Source organism: Oncorhynchus keta, chromosome 28 (genome assembly GCF_023373465.1).
Source record: "Oncorhynchus keta strain PuntledgeMale-10-30-2019 chromosome 28, Oket_V2, whole genome shotgun sequence".
NCBI classification, from domain to species: domain Eukaryota; kingdom Metazoa; phylum Chordata; class Actinopteri; order Salmoniformes; family Salmonidae; genus Oncorhynchus; species Oncorhynchus keta.
Window position 1 is genome coordinate 14129739 of NC_068448.1, and position 21971 is coordinate 14151709.

The 21971-nt window shown below is 42.8% G+C and overlaps 1 protein-coding gene across 1 annotated transcript in view; it reads left to right on the top strand.

Annotated features, from left to right (window-relative positions):
- Nucleotides 1-21971, top strand: part of LOC118376211 (tachykinin-3-like) — a 26008-nt gene continuing 4037 nt past the window's right edge. The window contains exons 1-5 of the mRNA XM_035762897.2: nucleotides 1-325; nucleotides 857-981; nucleotides 3147-3246; nucleotides 3540-3572; nucleotides 3771-3824. Of these exons, the coding sequence (XP_035618790.1) occupies nucleotides 871-981; nucleotides 3147-3246; nucleotides 3540-3572; nucleotides 3771-3824 (298 nt within the window). The 5' untranslated portion in view covers nucleotides 1-325; nucleotides 857-870. The remainder of the gene's footprint in view (nucleotides 326-856; nucleotides 982-3146; nucleotides 3247-3539; nucleotides 3573-3770; nucleotides 3825-21971) is intronic.

The following is a 21971-nucleotide window of genomic DNA, read 5'->3' on the forward strand; positions in this document are numbered from 1 at the left end:
ATGGATCATGGTGTTCGTTTTTCCGATGACAGCTAGGCGCCACGGGCTCCATTTGAACAGTATGGTCATCATCACGAGTAGTATGAATATGAGTGTACACGAGAATGTGCTATGACGTCGAGAACCCACCTACGTTTCTGCAGCCGATTGGACTCGCACAGATACCCAGCTATCATTTAATAAACAGAGGTGGACTGGACCTCTCACTTTCTTCGCGGATCTCGTCGCTGCACTGCAGGAGTTTATTCACGCCTTTCCTCACTCCAGAACGCACCTGGGCACACGCTTGGTGTAACAGAATATTACCACTTCGATCGGAAAACAGGTAAATAAGTATTTATTTTAGAGAAATATGCCCTGTATTATATGATATATTATATATCTAGATGTTTTTAAATGATTGCTATGCTTGTCAAATGGCGTGCATATTTCAGCGACATTTGGAGACGCGGATAACCCAACCTTGAACGCAGCGGGGGAAAAAACATAAATATTGGACATGTTGTTGTTGAAACATGATTTAATGTCCTTGAAAACATCCGAACAAAGCCAAAATAACTGCCATTGTTTATTAATACAGACTTTAAATTAAACATGCATGGCAACATTTCAGTGCACATTATGCGTATTTTCAAACAAGCCATTTCCTTTTGGGTCTTTTTTTTATTTTCATTTTTTTTAAGATTGTATTGTAGAGGCAGATCTGTCAGCTATATTATATTTATTGAGGGACAATATTAATTCGCGTAAAACCAGGCTCAAATGTGATGCGAGTTTGGTTTCCGCGGAGCTCTTATCCAAACTTTTCAAGTTGTTTGGCTATATTGTTGCTAATCCATCGTCACTCACCTTACAGGTGGTGGTAAAAAGATGAGAAGCGGCATTTTGCTGGTGGCTTTGTTTGTCGCCATGAAACTCCACTCAAGCCAGTCCAGCTGCGAGGAACCTGCGGCTGGGGCACACAGATCAATCGACTCCGAGGTATGGAAGTTTCTCAGCCTAACGTTTCAATTTAAATCTCAGGTTAGCGCGTACATTATCTGTTTTTCCTTCATACAATAAATATGATTTATGAATTCAAATTACTGATAAAATACACTATAGCCAATTAATAGGTTAAATCAAAGCCGGACTGTGGAGAGAACATTGTTTCATGACATGAAAACTTTAAATGAGTTAGAATGAATGAATTCCTTCATATTTCACCAGACCTTGCCCACTGGGAACAGACGTTAGTTCAAAGTCTAGTTTTGATTTACATTTGGTTGAGTTGTCGCCTAATTCAACGTGAAATCAACAAAACTATGTACCATGTAATTGGATGTAGGTTAAAAGTTGGGTGAAAAAGAGACGCAATGCCATTCATTGATTACTTTTTGAAAATCCAAATCTTTTTCCAAGCTGATTCAACGTCATCACATTGATATTTGGGGGGTGGAATGACCATGGGTGCTTACATTTTTTTTTCTCCAATCACTTTGGTGCAATTTTCACAAGTACAGTATGTGTTACATTTTCACAACTCTAAGCACACGAATCTAAACAGATCATCATTGGCTGGTGTTTCAAAACTCCCAAGTACATTTTCAATTGACTGAGTACAACAAGCTAATTCAAAGTCTGTTGTCCACTGCACCAAATCACTCTTCCAATTTGGATACATATTCAATCTAAGTATCTGCTTTTCAAAATGCAATATCCTCTTTACTTTTTTAAATGTCATTTGTTAACAATACAATTAACTATACAATGAACTATCACTTAATCAAACTGCTCAACACTAACTACTGAAACAAATGTATGTAGTGCCTAGTTAACATTATAGTTTGATTACTGCTGAACACTGTACATTTCTATATATTTACCTCATAAATGTGTCAATTTGACAAATTTATGCTGGAAGGTAAAACCGAATCATATATGGATGTGGCTGTAAATACTACATCATCATTCTCCATTAGCCAGTGTTCTTCAAAAGGACAAAGTAGAAATAGTTGTCACGCCTTGGTCATTGTATTTTGTGTTTCCGTTATATATTTGTGCAGGCCAGGGTGTGACATGGGTTTATTGTGTTGTCGTATTGGGTTTTTTGTAGGCATTGGGATTGTGGTTGATTAGGGGTGTGTCTAGTTTAGGCTTGGCTGCCTGAGGCGGTTCTCAATCAGAGTCAGGTGATTCTTGTTGTCTCTGATGGGGAACCGTATTTAGGTAGCCTGGGTTTCACTGTGTATTTCGTGGGTGATTGTTCCTATCTCTGTGTAGTGTTCACCAGATAGGCTGTATTAGGTTTTCACGTTCCGTTTGTTGTTTTTGTATTTATAAGTTATTTCATGTATCGTCATTTGTTTCATTAAAGACATGAGTAACCACCACGCTGCATTTCGGTCCGACTCTCTTTCGACAAACGAAGAACGTCGTTACAATAGTCACTATGTGCTACCATTTGGAATTATAGTGTAGTGTACAACGCACTGCTGAAATACCTAAATATATCATATTATTCTATTATATTCCACTCGTTATCTGAATTGCATTGATACTGTAAGCAGAGAAAAAAAAGTACAAAATGTGGGTAAAAAGGTAAAAAAAAAAAAAAATTTTAAGTGATCTTGAAAAATGTTGCATGAGTCACAAATGACACACAACACAGTGCTATGTTTTTACAGTGGCCAACTGCTTTACAATACCACTATTTTTGATGATTTGTCCTACATATGTCATTTATAAGGATAATTAAACTAAGCTTTCCATGTTTCTCAATATTCTCACAATCTGCCACTGGATACAAATATACTGTATGAGAAATTATACTTACCATCTACTATTCTTTCTATTCAACACTATAAAAACTAAAGTTGTTTTTTTGCTATTGGATTAAATGGTAGTTAAAATGATTAAATGGTTAGCCTATTGTTATCTGATTTATTGGTGACCAAACAACATGTTCTCATGGTATTTCACAGAAAAGATTTTGGCATGGATGAACCCAAATGTATGCAAGGTTTTGACTGTAAAATAGGGGGATTACAAGTGTTATCAGTTCAGAGTTTTGTACCCGGGAGTATACCACTTACATCTAAAAACTTGCACAAGTGATTGAACATAAAATAAAAAACACTGAATACAATCATGTGTCATCATTACAGGAGGGTCCAGGTTTGGGAAACATCCAGCGGACCGTTCTGAAGAGATATAACGGTCTGGATTATGACAGCTTCGTCGGGCTGATGGGGAGAAGGAGCGCTGGTAAGTGTCTGCTCCACATCCTAGATCAAACTAAAGTTTTTTAGAAATACCTTTTTGCATCAGCAGACAACAGTTGTCACAAAGAGCTTGCCCTGGCTTAAAGAGATGATGATGTGTTGACTCAGGCCTTTCATGATGGATAGAAGTGTTTATACCAATGATACATCTTTCATTTCATAACATGTTCAATGCTGATGCTGGTGTTCACTGCTGGTAAAGGACATTCTTCATAGGACTAATTCACTTTTTATTGGGATTTATGATTTTTTGACATTTGACTTGTTTTTCCCCAGATATAAATGATCTACCACCATCTCCCCATAAAAGTTAGTAATAACCATTAATTTGCTCTTTCTTTTACATATCAATAGAAATGTTATTATCTCTAATTGAAAATGATGCGGCATTTTGTGTCATATAATACTAATTCATAAAGTGCTTTTTTTCATACCCAAGGTCCTAAAAAATGTAAACATACTGTGAACACCTGCATTTGATAATGACCTAAGCCTTTTTTGTAACAGGGGAGATGGACGACGTCTTTGTTGGGCTTATGGGCAGAAGAAACTCTGAACTTGGTGAGTGTAGGTGGATGGGTATATGTTATTAGCCTCAGGATGGAGATCTGAGAGCAGTAAGGAGGTAACATGAAATGCGGTGTAAAAAAAGGAAGCACATGAGAATGTTTCAATTGTATCAAGTGACTTTGTTTTCATAATCAATCAAAAGTTAAATAAATGAATATTCATATCAAATAAGTTTACATAAAGATGAAATGATTCTTAGATTGAATTTCAAGAAATAACAAAAATAGAATTGACATTACCCAATGAAACAAAACACCATTCAGTATTTCAGTCTCCTCCATGAACACACTAACATTCAGTCTCCCAGTCTTGTATAGCAAACGGCTCCATTTTATGATGACTACATCAGCAAGAGACATGGAACCACGACAGAGTATTACTGTAATAACAGCCCAAATACGTTCTGCATCCCCCTGAACCATGAGATGACATTACTCTCCTGTTGAACAAATAAACCATCCAATACAATCACTGTAATATACATTAGAAAATAGTTACTTGGATATGGACACGCATCCCCCAGGGAACGAGCAGGCACCCTTTGAAGCTAGCTAGCAGCCCCTCTCGATAGCTAGCTGGCAGCCCCTCTCGATAGCTAGCTGGCAGCCCCTCTCGATAGCTAGCTGGCAGCCCCTCTCGATAGCTAGCTGGAAGCCCCTCTCGATAGCTAGCTGGCAGCCCATCTCGATAGCTAGCTGGCAGCCCATCTCGATAGCTAGCTGGCAGCCCATCTCGATAGCTAGCTGGCAGCCCATCTCGATAGCTAGCTAGCCTCGCTCACTAGCCTGTTTGCTACATTGAATTTTCATCAAAAATATAACCCCATGACCTATAAACATTACAAAGAATGTCAGACCATGTTGCTAAACACCCTGTATCTCATCAATAACAAAGTACAAATAAAGGAATATTTACATGAAATGAGGTGGAAAAAAGGAAGCACATGAGAATGTTTCAACTTTATCAAGTAACTCCGTTTTAATAATGAAGCCAGCCAAGGTTGCCAGGTCGAGCTAAAATGTATAAGCCAATCACCTCTGAAAACCCACCCACAAGGCCTGACAACTAGCCCATAAAAAATGTTGCAAGAGTTGCCACATTTATCCAATAACCCCTTTTCCATAAAGTTAGCAACCGAATTAAGAAGGAATATCAATGTCATTTTTAACGACTTAGACTAAGAAGCTAAATTTGTTTTTTCATCAAAATAATAATTCTTACGAGTTTAAGAATAAGTCGCAAGAGAAAAGATAAAACACCCTTATTAAACTCTCCAGATCATTGTCCATCAATGGATGTCGATTTAACTTGTTTTGACTGCTTTGATTATGCAGTAAGGCTGGAGGAGGTGTGGTAAGAACAGCTCTTAGCCGTGGTATATTGGCCATTTACCACAAATCCCTAAATTGCCTTACTGCTATTATAAACTGGTTAACAATGTAATTAGAATGGTAAAAAGTATGTTTTTGTCATTCCCTTGGTACACATCTAATATACCATGGCTTTCAACCAATCAGCATTCAGCACTAAATTATAATTATAAACTGGGTGGTTTGAGCCCTGAATGCTGATTGGCTGACATAAGTGGCATATCAGATCTTATACCACAGGTATGACACAACATTTATTTGTACTACTCTAACTAATTATGTTGGTGACCAGTTTATAATAGCAATAAGGCACCTCTGGTGTTTATGGTATATGACCAATATACCACGACTAAGGGCTGTGACCAGGCACTCCGCGATGCATCATGCATAAGATCAGCATGACACAACATTTATTTGTACTGCTCTAATTACGTTGGTGACCAGTTTATAATAGCAATAAGGCACCTCTGGTGTTTATGGTATATGACCAATATACCACGACTAAGGGCTGTGTCCAGGCACTCCGCGATGCATCATGCATAAGAACAGGCCTTAGCCGTAGTGTATTGGCCATATACCACACCCCCTCGTGCTTTATTGCTTAAATGAACCCTGTTTGTGCACGTGCATAACTATAGATACATCGACCTGAAAGTTTGAGTGATGAACGTTGGACAGAGGGTCTCGAAATCTCTGCAAGAATCACTTTTTAAAAAACGAATGTTAGTCTATTTTCTCGCAATTGTGCCGTCATTATCTGCCAAATGTTAAGACTACAAACATAAATCGTCTATTTGCGAGATTGACTTGTTATTTCAATAGGCAATATAATTCAATATAATTGCAATTCAACTGTGCCAGATGCAGGTGGCCTATAGGCCAACATCTCATTTCAGGAGAAAATCCACAATGGAGAATGATACATTTGTGATAGAGCTGTGAACATGATCACAATTGATAACTTCCAATTTAATTTAACTAAACATGTCCATTAATAATTGCATAATTACACAAGGATACAACAACAAACTGAATTATATTCTATTAAATCCGTTTGCCAGCTCCAGGTAGGCTACACAAGTGGCACAAATTGATTTGCATCGACTCCAGTGATATAATAATTTCAACATACTGTATTTACTGTATCAAATGGCAGGCTACAGTAGCCGAGAATGGCATATAAATGAATAGCTTACTTGATGGCCATCAGATACAAATGTCGCCTATCAGTCCCCAAATGTAATGTGATTTTCATTGTGGACATTTCCCCATAACACAAGCACGCGAGGGAGTTCCATAACTTCCATTTCAAATTTCCCTAGAACTGAGCATGAGTAAAACCCTTCGCCTGATACGGTTATCCATAAGAAAATTCACCTTCAAAAATGCAGTTCACTTTAAACCACCTCTGAGCGAATTTATCTAAAGTGCTCTAGTGCGCCTAGTGTCGATTTCAAATGCATTCTCGCCGTTATCAGTTCTAGCTTGTTAATGTTTTATGGAAAAAAGGGTGTCTCCATAATGACCCATCTAAATAGCCTACCTACAAACGGTAAAAAGTTATCACGATGTACGCACGTGCTGCTCTGTCTCCCTGACTCAGTGAAATATATATATATATATATATTAAGAAGAAATACGATTGCGGTGCAATTGAAAGTAGCCCAAATACCCGCGACCAATGCATTTTCACCCGCGACATCGTTTTCAAAGTAGCCCAATTTCGCTGGAAAACTGCGAATATGTCAACACTGAAGCCAGCTCAGTACTTACTCCTTTGATTCCTAGTCCAACACAAGTTAGAGCGCCCTCTTGTGTCCTGACTGTAATTGCATCTACTGCTGCATAATAAATACCTGACTGCATAGGAATGGATAGACTTAGTCCAGCAAAATAGAAAATGTATCCCTTGAATCCCATGTACTTTAAGTTCTAACTCAATTATTTGCAACCTGACACGCTCACCCTCTTTAAATAGTCCCTCCTGTTATTACTCAGCAAGTCTGTAACTGAGCAGTATGTCTGGTGTTCTGTATAGGTTTCGGCACTGGTATTGATATTGGTCACACTGCTGACATTGGTAAGTAGACATGCATATTGGTGGAGTGGGTGGTAGAGTTTGCTATAAGGCATGAATATTAGGTCTCCACACCTGGTATGTTGGCAGTCCAAGTGTGTCATAAGTTAGCTTGCTCCTTGGTTTTAGGCAGTGGTGTAAAGTACTTAAGTAAAAAATACTTTTTAAAGTACCTCAAGTTTTTTTTTGTGCTATCTGTAGTTTACTTTGCTATTTATATTTTTGACAACTGCTAGTTTTACTTCACTACATTCCTGGAGAAAATAATGTACTTTTCACTCTATACATTTTCCCTGACACCCAAAAGTACTCGTTTTGAATGGACAGGAAAATGGTCCAGTTCACGCACTTATCAAGAGAACATCCCTGTTCATCCCCACTGCCTCTGATCTGGCGGACTCACTAAACACAAATGTTTTGTTTGTAAATTAATGTCAGTGTTGTAGTGTGCCTCTGGCTATCCGTAAATATATATTTAAAAAAAAATGAAATGATGCTATCGGTTTGCATGATATAAGGAATTTGAAATGATTCATACTTTTCCTTTTGATACTTAAGTACATTTTAGCAATTCCATGTACTTTTGATACTTAAGTATATTTAAAACCAAATACTGGGTGACTTTCACATTTACTTGAGTCATATTCTATTAAGGTATCTTTATTTTTACTCAAGTATGACTTTTGAGTACTTTTTCCACCACGGGGTTTTGGATACATTGGGATCTTCTGATATCCATCCCTTCCTCTACGCACTGCTGATCTGAATCCATGACGTCATTCATACATGAACAACCATTGTCTGGATTGGACCCAACTACAGTTTCGGGAGTATCATCTCTCCTTTCAACATGGTCCTCTCTCCTTTCGGCATTGTCCCAATCCTCATTGTTTGGTTCTTCTAGGACCTCTGATTCCTGCTTCATGTTCTCATACTAACTACTTCCTGTATCCTGAATACAGGGATGAAACATATAGGCCTCTTCTGTCAGTGATTTTATCTGAGGTCTTGGGTGTTCTGCGCTCGCAACTGGGTGAACTCCATGAGAACAGAAGTCTTCCTCCTCATTAGATTCTTCTGAAGTTTCATCCCCATCTCCTCCATGTTTGATGTCCTTTTACTAGCATGCTGTTTCCTCTCTTCCAAGGTCTCATGTTTCACACAGGTATGTCGTTCACTAACAGCATGTTGCTATGGAGCACTCTGATGCCCTTAGCACCATTCTCCCTTTCCACCTTGTAGACTGGTCCTTCCCCAATCTTTATTACCACCCTGTGTATGGCAGTGTCCCAGTAGGCCTGCAACTTGCCTGGTTCTCCTCTCTCTAAAATCTTCTTCACCAAGACTCTATCTCCAGTTTGGAGGGCCTCTGCACCATGGTCGTAGTGTCTTTTGCCTTTAGCAGAGGACTCTCTACTGTTTTCAGATGCAACTTGGTAAGCTTCCTGCATTTTGGTGGCCTAGTTCTGAGTGTAGACTGGTTGTGACACCTGTTTATCACACTGATTGAGGCCAAGCAACTGGTCAATGAGCAGGTGGGGTAGTTGGCCAAAGAGAAGGAACTGTGGTGAGTAAGTGTTGCTCCGTGACGAGTAGAGTCTATGAATGTACAATATGAGCAAGCGTTTGGTTCTCACACGCAGTTGCCTTTTCTCTGTGTCTGTTGGTTGTCGCCCTTTTAACCTCTTCGGCAGCTTGGATGTCCCCAACGGTTAACGGTATCATGTCTTCCCAGACATTAGTGTTGTCAGGAACTGGAAGACTGATTGACAGAGCAGCTGCCCACATAGCCTCCTTTTCTTTGACAGCTTTACTTTCCTTCCAGATGGCAGTAATTACATCTTGAGTCATGTTGTTGGTGAACTCGCATTCACCCTTATTGGAGGTCAAGTGGGTTTCTGGATAGAGTGTCTGCGTCAATATTGACTTTCCCTGGGCGGTACTAAATGTAAAAACTTAAGTATGCTAGTTCACGCACCCATCTGTGCCCTACAGCGTTAAACCTGACAGTACTCATCACAAATATAAGGGGATTGTTATCTGTGTATATTGTAAAAGATGAGGCATAGTAGAGATTATCACGGAACTTGTCACAGTCCATTTTAGAGCCAGGAATTCGAGCTTTCCGGAGTGTAGGTGATAGTTATTTTCAGCTGGAGACAAGGTCTTCGACCTATAACCTATCATTCATATCTTTTCCTGCTGCCTTTGGTAGTTTACTGGTAGTTAACTGCATTCACAAATCTATCTACAATGGCCTGGTGGGCTGCTGTCCATTCTACTGGCATCTTTGATGGCAATTGACGTGAACATTTGGTTTTGAGCTTTCCTTTCGATGTTCTTTGGGACATTTTGCTCTCCACTGTATTTTCTCCGTCGGGCTGGAGCAGTTCATTCAACGGTTTTGCGAGTCTCAAGAAATCTTCTATAGGAACCTAGAAATCAGAGAATAGGCCTCACCTCTCCCACTGTTCTCACACAACAGGTAATGAGTAGGACCACTGACTTTCTTACCCCCCTTTCAAGCAGTGTGTGCACATGCTCCTTCACTTCCTTCTACAATGGTTTTGGAATGGAGTTGTAGGATTTCTGTACAGGTGTGTCATCACGTAGGTTCACACAACCTAGATCTCCCCGAATTCTCAGCAAACACATCTGATTCGTCGAACTACATTTGTCTCACTACTTATTCCTGCCTTGAATCTAGATCAGTGGCTCCCAAACATTTTATCGTCCCATACCCCTTCAAATATTCAACCTCCAGCTGTGTACCCTCTAGCACCAGGGTCAGCGCACTCTCAAATGTTGTTTTATGCCATCATTGTAAGCCTGCCACACGCACACACACTATACGATACATTTATTAAATATAAGAATGACTGTGAATTTGTCACAACCCGGCTCATGGGGAGTGACAAAGAGCTGTTATAGGACCAGGGCACAAATAATAATAATCAATATTTTTGCTCTTTATTTAGCCATCTTACATATAAAATGTGATTTGTTCATCGAAAATGGTGAATAACTCACCACAGGTTAAGGAGAAGGGTGTGTTTGAAAGGATGCACATAACTCTGCAATGTTGGGTTGTATTGGACAGAGTCTGTCTTGAATCATTTCCCACACACAGTCTGTGCCTGTATTTCGTTTTCATGCTAGTGTGGGTGAGGAATCCACTCTCACATAGGTGCGTGGCTGCAAAGGGCATCAGTGTCTTAACAATGAAATTTGCCAAGCCAGGATACTCTGAGCACAGCCAAATCCAGAAATCTAGTAGTGGCTTCTGAATCAATTATATAAGGGCACAGGGCGAGACCCAGATGCAGACACAGGAGGCAGATGGTTTGAGGCTCTGATATTTATTATAATCCAAGGGGCAGGCAAAAGATCAGAGTCCAGGAGTACAGGGTGGCAGGCAGGCTCGGGGTCAGGACAGGCAAGGGTCAAAATCGGGCAGACTAGCAAACAACAGGTGACTCCTGGAGGGGGTGGAGACAATCACAAAGACAGGTGAAACAGATCAGAGCGTGACAAAAATGTAATTTTCACAGAACCACTTCTTGCAATTTTGATGAGGCTCTCTTGTTCAGAAATCAGTAAGTGAACTGGAGGCAGGGGCATGAAAGGGATAACGAATCCAGTTGTTTGTGTCATCCGTTTCAGGAAAGTACCTGCGTAATTACGCACCCAACTCACTCAGGTTCTTCTCTATATCATATTTGACATTGTCCATAAGCTTGCGTTAATTATCACACAAAGTCATACAATGATGGAAAGACCTGTGTGTTGTCCTCGTTAATGCAGAAAGAGAAGAGCTCCAAGTTCTTAATCATTGCCTCAATTTTGTCCGGCACATTGAATATAGTTGCAGAGAGTCCCTGTATTCCTAGATTCAGATCATTCAGGTGAGAGAAAACATCAGACAGGCCAGTCGTGTGAGAAACTTGTCATCATGCAAGCGGTCAGACAAAATAAATGTGTGTTCGGTAAAGAACTTTAAGCTCGTCTATCAATTTTTAAAAAGCGTCTCAATTACTTTGCACCTTGATAACCAGCACACTTCTGTATGTTGTAAGAGCGTTACATGATCGCTGCCCGTATCATTGCATAGTGCAGAAAATGCATGAGGGTTCAGGGACCTTGCTTTAACAAAGTCAACCATTTTCACTCGTGGTGTCCAAAACGTCTTTCAAGCTGTCAGGCATTCCTTAGGAAGCAAGAGCCTGTCGGATGCTGCAGTGCACCCAAGTTGGGTCGGGAGCAACTGCTTGCATGAGCGTTACAACTCCACTATGTCTCCCTGTCATGGCTTTTGCGCCATCAGTACAGATACCAACACGTCTTGACCACCAAAGTCCATTTGATGTCACAAAGCTGTCCAGTACCTTAAATATCCTCTCCTGTTGTCCTGAAATACAGTGTAGACATTGAAAAGGATGTCTTCCGTAATTGACCCCCATTAACATAATGGACATATACCAGGAGCTGTGCCAGGCCCGCCACGTCTGTTGACTCATCCAGCTGTAACAGACATATACCAGGAACTGTGCCAGGCCCGCCACGTCTGTTGACTCATCCAGCTGTAACAGACATATACCAGGAGCTGTGCCAGGCCCACCACGTCTGTTGACTCACCCAGCTGTAACAGACATATACCAGGAGCTGTGCCAGGCCCGCCACATCTGTTGACTCATCCAGCTGTAACAGAAAAATATACCAGGAGCTGTGCCAGGCCCACCACGTCTGTTGACTCATCCAGCTGTAAAATACATATACCAGGAGCTGTGCCAGGCCCGCCACGTCTGTTGACTCATCCAGCTGTAACAGACATATACCAGGAGCTGTGCCAGGCCCACCACGTCTGTTGACTCACCCAGCTGTAACAGACATATACCAGGAGCTGTGCCAGTCCCGCCACGTCTGTTGACTCATCCAGCTGTAACAGACATATACCAGGAGCTGTGCCAGGCCCACCACGTCTGTTGACTCACCCAGCTGTAACAGACATATACCAGGAGCTGTGCCAGGCCCGCCACATCTGTTGACTCATCCAGCTGTAACAGAAAAATATACCAGGAGCTGTGCCAGGCCCACCACGTCTGTTGACTCATCCAGCTGTAACAGACATATACCAGGAGCTGTGCCAGGCCCGCCACATCTGTTGACTCATCCAGCTGTAACAGAAAAATATACCAGGAGCTGTGCCAGGCCCACCACGTCTGTTGACTCATCCAGCTGTAAAATACATATACCAGGAGCTGTGCCAGGCCCACCACGTCTGTTGACTCATCCAGCTGTAACAGACATATACCAGGAGCTGTGCCAGGCCCACCACGTCTGTTGACTCATCCAGCTGTAACAGACATATACCAGGAGCTGTGCCAGGCCCGTCACATCTGTTGACTCATCCAGCTGTAACAGACATACCAGGAGCTGTGCCAGGCCCACCACGTCTGTTGACTCATCCAGCTGTAACAGACATATACCAGGAGCTGTGCCAGGCCCACCACGTCTGTTGACTCATCCAGCTGTAACAGACATATACCAGGAGCTGTGCCAGGCCCACCACGTCTGTTGACTCATCCAGCTGTAACAGACATACCAGGAGCTGTGCCAGGCCCACCACGTCTGTTGACTCATCCAGCTGTAACAGACATATACCAGGAGCTGTGCCAGGCCCACCACGTCTGTTGACTCATCCAGCTGTAACAGACATATACCAGGAGCTGTGCCAGGCCCACCACGTCTGTTGACTCATCCAGCTGTAACAGACATATACCAGGAGCTGTGCCAGGCCCCCCACGTCTGTTGACTCATCCAGCTGTAACAGACATACCAGGAGCTGTGCCAGGCCCACCACGTCTGTTGACTCATCCAGCTGTAACAGACATATACCAGAGCTGTGCCAGGCCCTCCACGTCTGTTGACTCATCCAGCTGTAACAGACATATACCAGGAGCTGTGCCAGGCCCGCCACGTCTGTTGACTCATCCAGCTGTAACAGATATATACCAGGAGCTGTGCCAGGCCCACCACGTCTGTTGACTCATCCAGCTGTAACAGACATATACCAGGAGCTGTGCCAGGCCCTCCACGTCTGTTGACTCATCCAGCTGTAACAGACATATACCAGGAGCTGTGCCAGGCCCGCCACGTCTGTTGACTCATCCAGCTGTAACAGATATATACCAGGAGCTGTGCCAGGCCCGCCACGTCTGTTGACTCATCCAGCTGTAACAGACATATACCAGGAGCTGTGCCAGGCCCGCCACGTCTGTTGACTCATCCAGCTGTAACAGACATATACCAGGAGCTGTGCCAGGCCCTCCACGTCTGTTGACTCATCCAGCTGTAACAGACATATACCAGGAGCTGTGCCAGGCCCGCCACGTCTGTTGACTCATCCAGCTGTAACAGACATATACCAGGAGCTGTGCCAGGCCCGCCACGTCTGTTGACTCATCCAGCTGTAACAGACATATACCAGGAGCTGTGCCAGGCCCGCCACGTCTGTTGACTCATCCAGCTGTAACGCATAGAATTCACTGGCTTGTACGCAAAGCAGTAATTGTTTCAAAACATCTGCCATGTTACTGATGTGTCATGAAACAGGGTTGTTTGATGAAGACATTGTCTGTATAGTCTTTTGGTGTTTTCCCCAGCATTGTCCCAGCCATATGCACGGCAACAGGAAGAATGAAGTCCTCCACAATAGTATGGGACTTGCCTGTCCTAGCCACTCAGTAGGTCACCATATAAGACGCTTCTAGCCACTTCTTATTAATGGTATCTGTTGCTTTTATACATGTCTTACTACTTGAAGGTAGTCTTAATTCTTGCTCAAACTCCCCTTTTTTGTTTCTAAATGTCTGCGCAAGAGTGAAGGGTTCATTTAGTTCATTTAGTTGTGAGATAGTACTTTTGCACATATACTCAGCAAAAAAAGAAATGTCCTCTCTCTGTCAACTGCATTTATTTTCAGCAAACTTAACATGTATAATATTTGTATGAACATAACAAGATTCAACAACTGAGACATAAACTGAACAAGTTCCACAACATGTGACTAACATAAATTGAATAATGTGTCATTGAACGAAGGGGGTCAATGTAAAAAAAATAACAATCAGTATCTGGTGTGGCCACCAGCTGCATTAAGTATTGCAGTGCATCTCCTCCTCATGGACTGCACCAGATTTACCAGTTCTTGCTGTGAGATGTTACCCCACTCTTCCACCAAGGCACCTGCAAGTTTCCGGACATTTCTGGGGGAATGGCCCTAGCCCTCACTCTCCGTTCCAACAGGTTCCAGACGTGCTCAATGGGATTGAGTTCCGTGCTCTTTGCTGGCCATGGTAGAACACTGACATTCCTGTCTTGCTGGAAATCACGCACAGAACGAGCAGTATGGCTGGTGGCATTGTCATGCTGGAGGGTCATGTCAGAATGAGCCTGCAGGAAGGGTATCACATTAGGGAGGAGGATGTCTTCCTTGTAACGCACAGCATTGAGATTGCCTGCAATGACAACAACCTCAGTCCGATGATGCTGTGATACACCGCCCCAGACCATGACGGACCCTGCACCTCCAAAGCGATCCCGCTGCAGAGTACAGGCCTCGGTGTAACGCTCATTCGTTCGACGATAAACGCAAATCCGACCATCACCCCTGGTGAGACAAAACCGTGACTCATCAGTGAAGAGCACTTTTTGCCAGCCCTGTCTGGTCCAGCAACGGTGGGTTTGTGCCCATAGGTGACGTTGTCTGGTGAGGACCTGCCTTACAAAAGGCCTACAAGCCCTCAGTCCGGCCTCTCTCAGCCTATTGCGGACAGTCTGATCATTGATAGAGGGATTGTGCATTCCTGGTGTAACTCGGGCAGTTGCTGTTGCCATCCTGTACCTGTCCCGTAGTTGTGATGTACCGATCCTGTGCAGGTGTTTTTACGCATGGTCTGCCACTGCGAGGACGATCAGCTGTCCATCCTGTCTCCCTGTAGCGTTATCTCAGGCGTCTCGCAGTACGGACATTGCAATTTATTGCCCTGGCCACATCTGCAGTCCTCATGCCTCCTTGCAGCATGCCTAAGGCACATTCACACAGATGAGCAGGGACCCTGGGCATCTATCTTTTCGTGTTTTTCAGAGTCAGTAGAAAGGCCTCTTTAGTGTCCTAAGTTTTCATAACTGTGACCTTTAATTGTATACCGTCTGTAAGTGTCTTAACAACAGTTCCATAGGTGCATGCTCATTAATTGTTTATGGTTCATTGAACAAGCATGGGAAACAGTGTTTAAACCCTTTACAATGAAGATCTGTGAAGTTATTTGGATATCCACAAATTATCTTTGGACAGGGTCCTGAAAAGGGGATGTTTCTTTTTTTAATATCATATACACTATCGTTCAAAAGTTTGGGGTCACTAAGAAATGTCCTTGTTTTTGAAAGAAAAGCACATTTCATGTCCATTAACCTCTTCAACCTATGGGGGCGCTGTGTCATTATTGGATAAAAAGACGTGCCCGTTTTAAGCGCAATATTTTGTCACGAAAAGATGCTCGACTATGCATGGAATTGACAGCCTTGGAAAGACAACTCTGACTTCTCCAAAACTGCAAAGATATTATCTGTGAGTGCCCCATAACTAATGCAACAGGCGAAACCAAGATGAAGTTTCATACAGGAAATGCCCCAGATTCTGAAGGCGCTGTGTTCCAATGTCTCCTTATATGGCTGTGAATGCGCCAGGAATGAGCCTGCGCTTTCTGTCTATTCCCCGAGGTGTCTGCAGCATTGTGACGTGTTTGTAGGCATATCATTGGAAGATTGACCATAAGAGACTCCATTTACCTGGTGTCCCACCCGGTGTCCTGTGTGCGTAATCTGTAGGTCCATGCGCGTTCCATTTCTTCAGAAGAGAAAGTAAACTGCCACGATGGATTTTATCGTCGATAGATATGTGAAAAACACCTTGAGGATTGATCCTAAACATTGGTTTGCCATGTTTCTGTCGATATTATGGAGTTAATTTGGAAGAAAGTTTGCGTTTAATGACGTATTAATTTTTTTCCTTACCCAAACGTGATGAACAAAACGGAGTGATTAGTTGACACAAATAATATTTTTGTAAAAACGGAACATTTGCTATCTAACAGTCTCCTCATTGAAAACATCTGAAGTTCTTCAAAGGTAAATTATTTTATTTGAATTATTTTCTGGTTTTTGTGGAAAATGTTGCATGCTGAAATAGAGGCATAATCCTATGCTAGGCTAATACTAATACTAATACTGTTACACAAATGCTTGTTTAGCTATGGTTCAAAAGCTAATTTTGAAAATCTGAAACGACAGTGTTGTTAACAAAAGGCTAAGCTTGAGAGCAAATAGGTTAATTTCATTTAATTTGCGATTTTCATGAATAGTTAACGTTGCGTTATGGTAATAGCTTGAGGCTGTAGTCACGATACCGGATCCGGGATGGCTCAACGCAAGAAGTTAAAATAACATCAAATTGATCAGAAATACAGTTTAGACATTGTTAATGTTGTAAATTACTTTTGTAGCTGGAAACGGCAGATTTTTTTAATGGAATATCTACATAGGTGTACAGAGGCCCGTTATCAGCAACCATCACTCCTTTGTTCCAAAGGCACGTTGTGTTAGCAACAAAACAATAGCAATAAAAGCAAAAGAACTGGCCTTCTTCAGACTAGTTGAGTATCTGGAGCATCAGCATTTGTGGGTTCGATTACAGGCTGAAAATGGCCAGAAACAAAGACCTTTCTTCTGAAACTCATCAGTCTATTCTTGTTCTGAGAATTGAAGGCTATTCCATGTGAGAAATTGCCAAGAAACTGAAGACCTCGTACAACGCTGTGTACAGAACAGCGTAAACTGGCCCTAACCAGAATCGAAAGAGGAGTAGGAGGCCCCGGTGCACAACTGAGCAAGAGGACAAGTACATTAGTGTCTAGTTTGAGAAACAGACACCTCACAAGTCCTCAACTGGCAGCTTCATTAAATAGTACCAGCAAAACACCAGTCTCAACGTCAACAATGAAGAGGCGACTCCGGGATGCTGGCCTTGAAGCTGTTTCCTGCTTCAAAAGTCATTTACAACATTAACAATGTCTACACTGTATTTCTTATCAACTTGATGTTGTTTTAATGGCCAGAAAAAGTGATTTTCTTTCCAAAACAAGGACATTTCTAAGTGATGCCAAAATATTGAACGGTAGTGTATGTTATATTATATAAACTTATATAAGCTGGTGTGCCTTACTTTTTTAAAACCATTTATCAATTTTCGAGCAAACTGAATGAGCAGCAGCTACGTTTGGCTACATTCTGACCGTTAGTGGAATTCCCGCGAGAGAGTAATGGTTAATGTGATTGGATGTTAATTATTTCACTAGGCTACCTGTATTTGTGTGTGACAAATTGTATTTGTCACATACACATGGTTAGCATTGTGTTGTTATTTCGCTGAACACTAGATGGTTTAATTCGATTTTTAGCAGTGAAATGAGGCTACTCAGGTAAGAAAACCTTCACCCAAATGTATAGCCCTGTTGGAAAATATAAACAGACTGTTTGAAAATGTGAAGAAAAGAAACAAGAAAACAATTATATATATATTTATATAATATATATATAATATATATATATATATATGGATCACATTTTATTTGGCGTACCCCGACGGCATCGTGCGTCCACCCCAGGTTGGGAATACCTGATCTAGATGACTTAAGTTTACTGGGGGATACCATTTCTCACATTGCATTTGGAGTTTGTACGATTTGTCATTGGTGCCATCACCTGCTGCTGTGTCTGTCTGCATGGTAAAGAGTGCATCCTTCTTGTCTCCCTGAGGGGTAAGTTAAATGGGCACAGGAAAATAGCAACTACTGACTCTGTACTGCCTAGACATGTTCTAGGTGCAAGCCAGATATCGTGTGATTAATTTTGCACTTAGATTTTCACAAATGTTGACTTCCCTGCTGTGGTAGAGAGAAAGTCCTTCTGGTTCATGAGACATAATACATGGTTGAAACATTACACCCACCTTTTGCCAGCCTCTGACTCTATATTTCACATCCCTAGCTTGCCCGCCTGGTATTGTGAATCCTGATTTCCCTGACTTAACTGTGTAGCTAAAGTCTGTCTCGTCTGTGCAGTTGGTGGCCATAGAGTTCATTGTGTTAACCACTGTGTCAGCGGGGTTCTTTCTCACATTCATAGCTTCTCGAAGAAAACTAAAAAAAAAGATGGCGCCGGAGCAGAAGGCAGACGTTTTACGTGCCCCCAACAGATTGAGTTTTCTTCTTTGTTTTATCTGCGATGTTTGTAACTTATTTTTTGAAACTATTTTTGTACATAATATTGCCGCTAGTCTCTTATGACCAAAAATAACTTCTCGACATCAGGACTACGATTACTCACCACGGGCTAGGATAATCTTTTTTCTTCTTTCACGACTGTGCGAGCCCGAGGTGGAGGATATATGGCTCCCTCGGGAACAGGACCCGACCCCAGTGATCTGCGTGAAGAGGAAGCGGCGAAAAGAGAGGCCGGAGGGCGAGCTGCCTTCTGAGGAGTCGGAGGCGATCGAATAAAGAACCACGCCCTCAATTCTGCTAGCAAACATGCAGTCTTTGTACAATAAAATGGACGAGTTATTGGGAAGATTAAACTACCAACGAGACATTAAAAGCAGTAACATCTTATGCTTCACGGAGTCATGGCTGAATGACGACAACATCAACATACAGCTGGCTGGTTATACGATGTACTGGCAGGATAGAACAGCGGTGCCTGGTAAGACGAGGTACGGCGGTCTATGTATTTTTGTAAACAACAGCTGGTGCACGATATCTAAGGAAGTCTCGAGCTATTGCTCGCCTGAGGTAGAGTAGCTGTAAACCACACTATCTACCTAGAGAGTTTTCATCTATATTCTTTGTAGCTGTTTTACATACCACCACAGTCAGATAGCATTGAATGAGCTGTATTGCGTCATATGCAAACAAGAAAACGCTCACCCAGAGGCGGTGCTCCTAGTAGCCGGGGACTTTAATGCAGGGAAACTTAAATCAGTTTTACCACATTTCTATCAGCATGTTAAATGTGCAACCAGAGGGGAAAGACCTGGACCACCTATACTCTACACACAGATGAATACAAAGCTCTCCCTCGCCCTCCATTTGGCAAATCTGACCATAATTCCATTCTCCTGATTCCTGCTTATAAAAATTAAAGCAGGACGCACCAGTGACTAGATCAATAAAAAAAGTGGTCAGATGAAGCAGATGCTAAGCTACAGGACTGTTTTGCTATCACAGACTGGAATATGTTCCGGAATTCCTCAATTGGCATTGAGGAGTACACCACATCTGTCACTGGCTTCATCAATAAGTGCATCGATGACGTCGTCCCCACAGTGACCGTACGTACATATCCCAACCAGAAGCCATGGATTACAGGCAGCATCTGCACTGAGCAAAAGGCTAGAGCTGCTGATTTCAGGGATCGGGACTCTAACCGGGTAGCTTATAAGAAATCCTGTTTATGCCCTCCGACAAACCATCAAACAGGCAAAGCGTCAATACAAGGCTAAGATCGAATCGTACTACACCAGCTCTGACGCTCATCGGATGTGGCAGGGCCTGCAAACCATCAGACTACAAAGGGAAGCACAGCCGAGAGCTGCCCAGTAACACGAGCCTACCGGATGAGCTAAACCACTTCTATGCTCGCTTCGAGGCAAATAACACTGAAACATGCATGAGAGCACCAGCTGTACCAGAAGACTGTGTGATCACGCTCTCTCCAGCCGATGTGAGGAAGACCTTTAGACAGGTCAACATTCACAAGGCTGGATTACCAGAACATGTACTGCGAGCATGCGCTGACCAACTAGCAAGTGTCTTCACTGACATTTTCAACCTCTCCCTGTCCGAATCTGTAATACCAACATGTTTTAAGCAGACCACCATGCCTGTGCCCAAGAACACTAAGGTAACCTGCCTAAATGACAACCGACCCATAGCACACACATCTGCAGCCATGAAGTGCTTTGAAAGGCTGGTCATGGCTCACAACACCATCATCCCAGAAACCATAGACCCACTCCAATTTGCATATCGCCCCAACAGATCCACAGATGATGCAGTCTCTACTGCACTCCCTACTGCCCTTTCCCACCTGGACAAAAGGAACACCTATGTGAGAATGCTATTCATTGACTACAGCTCAGCGTTCAACACCATAGTGCCATGAAAGCTCATCAATAAGCTAAGGACCGTGGGACTAAACACCTCCCTCTGCAACTGGATCCTGGACTTGGACCTGACGGGCCGCCCGCAGGTGGTAAGGGTAGGTAACAACACATCTGCCACGCTTATCCTCAACACAGGGGCCCCTCAGGAGTGCGTACTCAGTCCCCTCCTGTACTCCCTGTTCACTCATGACTGCACGGCCAGGCACACTCCAACACCATCATTAAATTTGCTGATGACACAACTGTGGTAGGCCTGATCACCGACAACAACAAGACAGCCTATAGGGAGGAGGTCAGAGACAACAACCTCTCCTCAACGTGATCAAGACAAAGGAGATGATTCTGGACTACAGGAAAAGAGGACTGAGCACGCCCCCATCCTCATCAATGGGGCTGCAGTGGAGCAGGTTAAGAGCTTCAAGTTCCTTGGCCTCCACATCACCAACAAACTAACGTGGTCCAAGCACACCATGACAGTCGTGAAGAAGGCTCCACAAAACCTAATCTCCTCAGGAGACTAAAAAGATTTGGCATGGGTCCTCAGATCCTCAAAAGGTTCTACGGCTGCACCATCGAGAGCATCCTGATTGGATACATCACTGCCTGGTATGGCAACTGCTCGGCCTCCGACCGCAAGGCACTACAGAGGGTAGTGCGAACGGCCCAGTACATCACTGGGGCCAAGCTTCCTGCTGTACCAGAGCACCAAATCTAGGTCCAAGAGGTTTCTAAACAGCTTCTACCCCCAAGCCATAAAACTCCTGAACATTTTGTCAAATTGCTACCCAGACTATTCACATTGCCCCCCGCCACCACTGCCACGCTCTGTTGTCATCTATGCATAGTCACTTTAATTAACTCTACCTACATGTACTTACTACCTCAACTAACCGGTGCCCCGCACATTGACTCCGGCACCCACCCTGTATATATTGTTATTTTTTTACTGCTGCTCTCTAATGACTTGTTACCTTTATCTCTTATTCTTATCCATATTTTTAAAACTGTACTGTCGGTTAGGGGCTCATAAGTAAGCATTTCACTGTAAGGCCTGTTGTATTCAGCACATGTGACTAATAACATTTGATTTCAAGTCAAACCCATTTTGTTGTGGCTTAGACCTCCTTCCTTTATGAGCTCCTCAATAACATTAAAGCCCACAAGTGGGAAGTCAACAGAGCTCTGTCTCACTGGCATGGGAACCGTTATAGCCATATTTGGTACTTTGGATGTCCACCAGCACCTCAATCCACCCCTCAAAGGGTACTCTGGTTCCATTTGCTGCTTTCTTATTGCAGTGTTCTTTATCTCCAAGTAATGTGTCAATGGTGGGCAGTGTCTTCTCAAGCCACTTCTTTCCCACTATGCTAACCTGTGCGCCTGTGTGTAATAGTGCCTCACATGACACT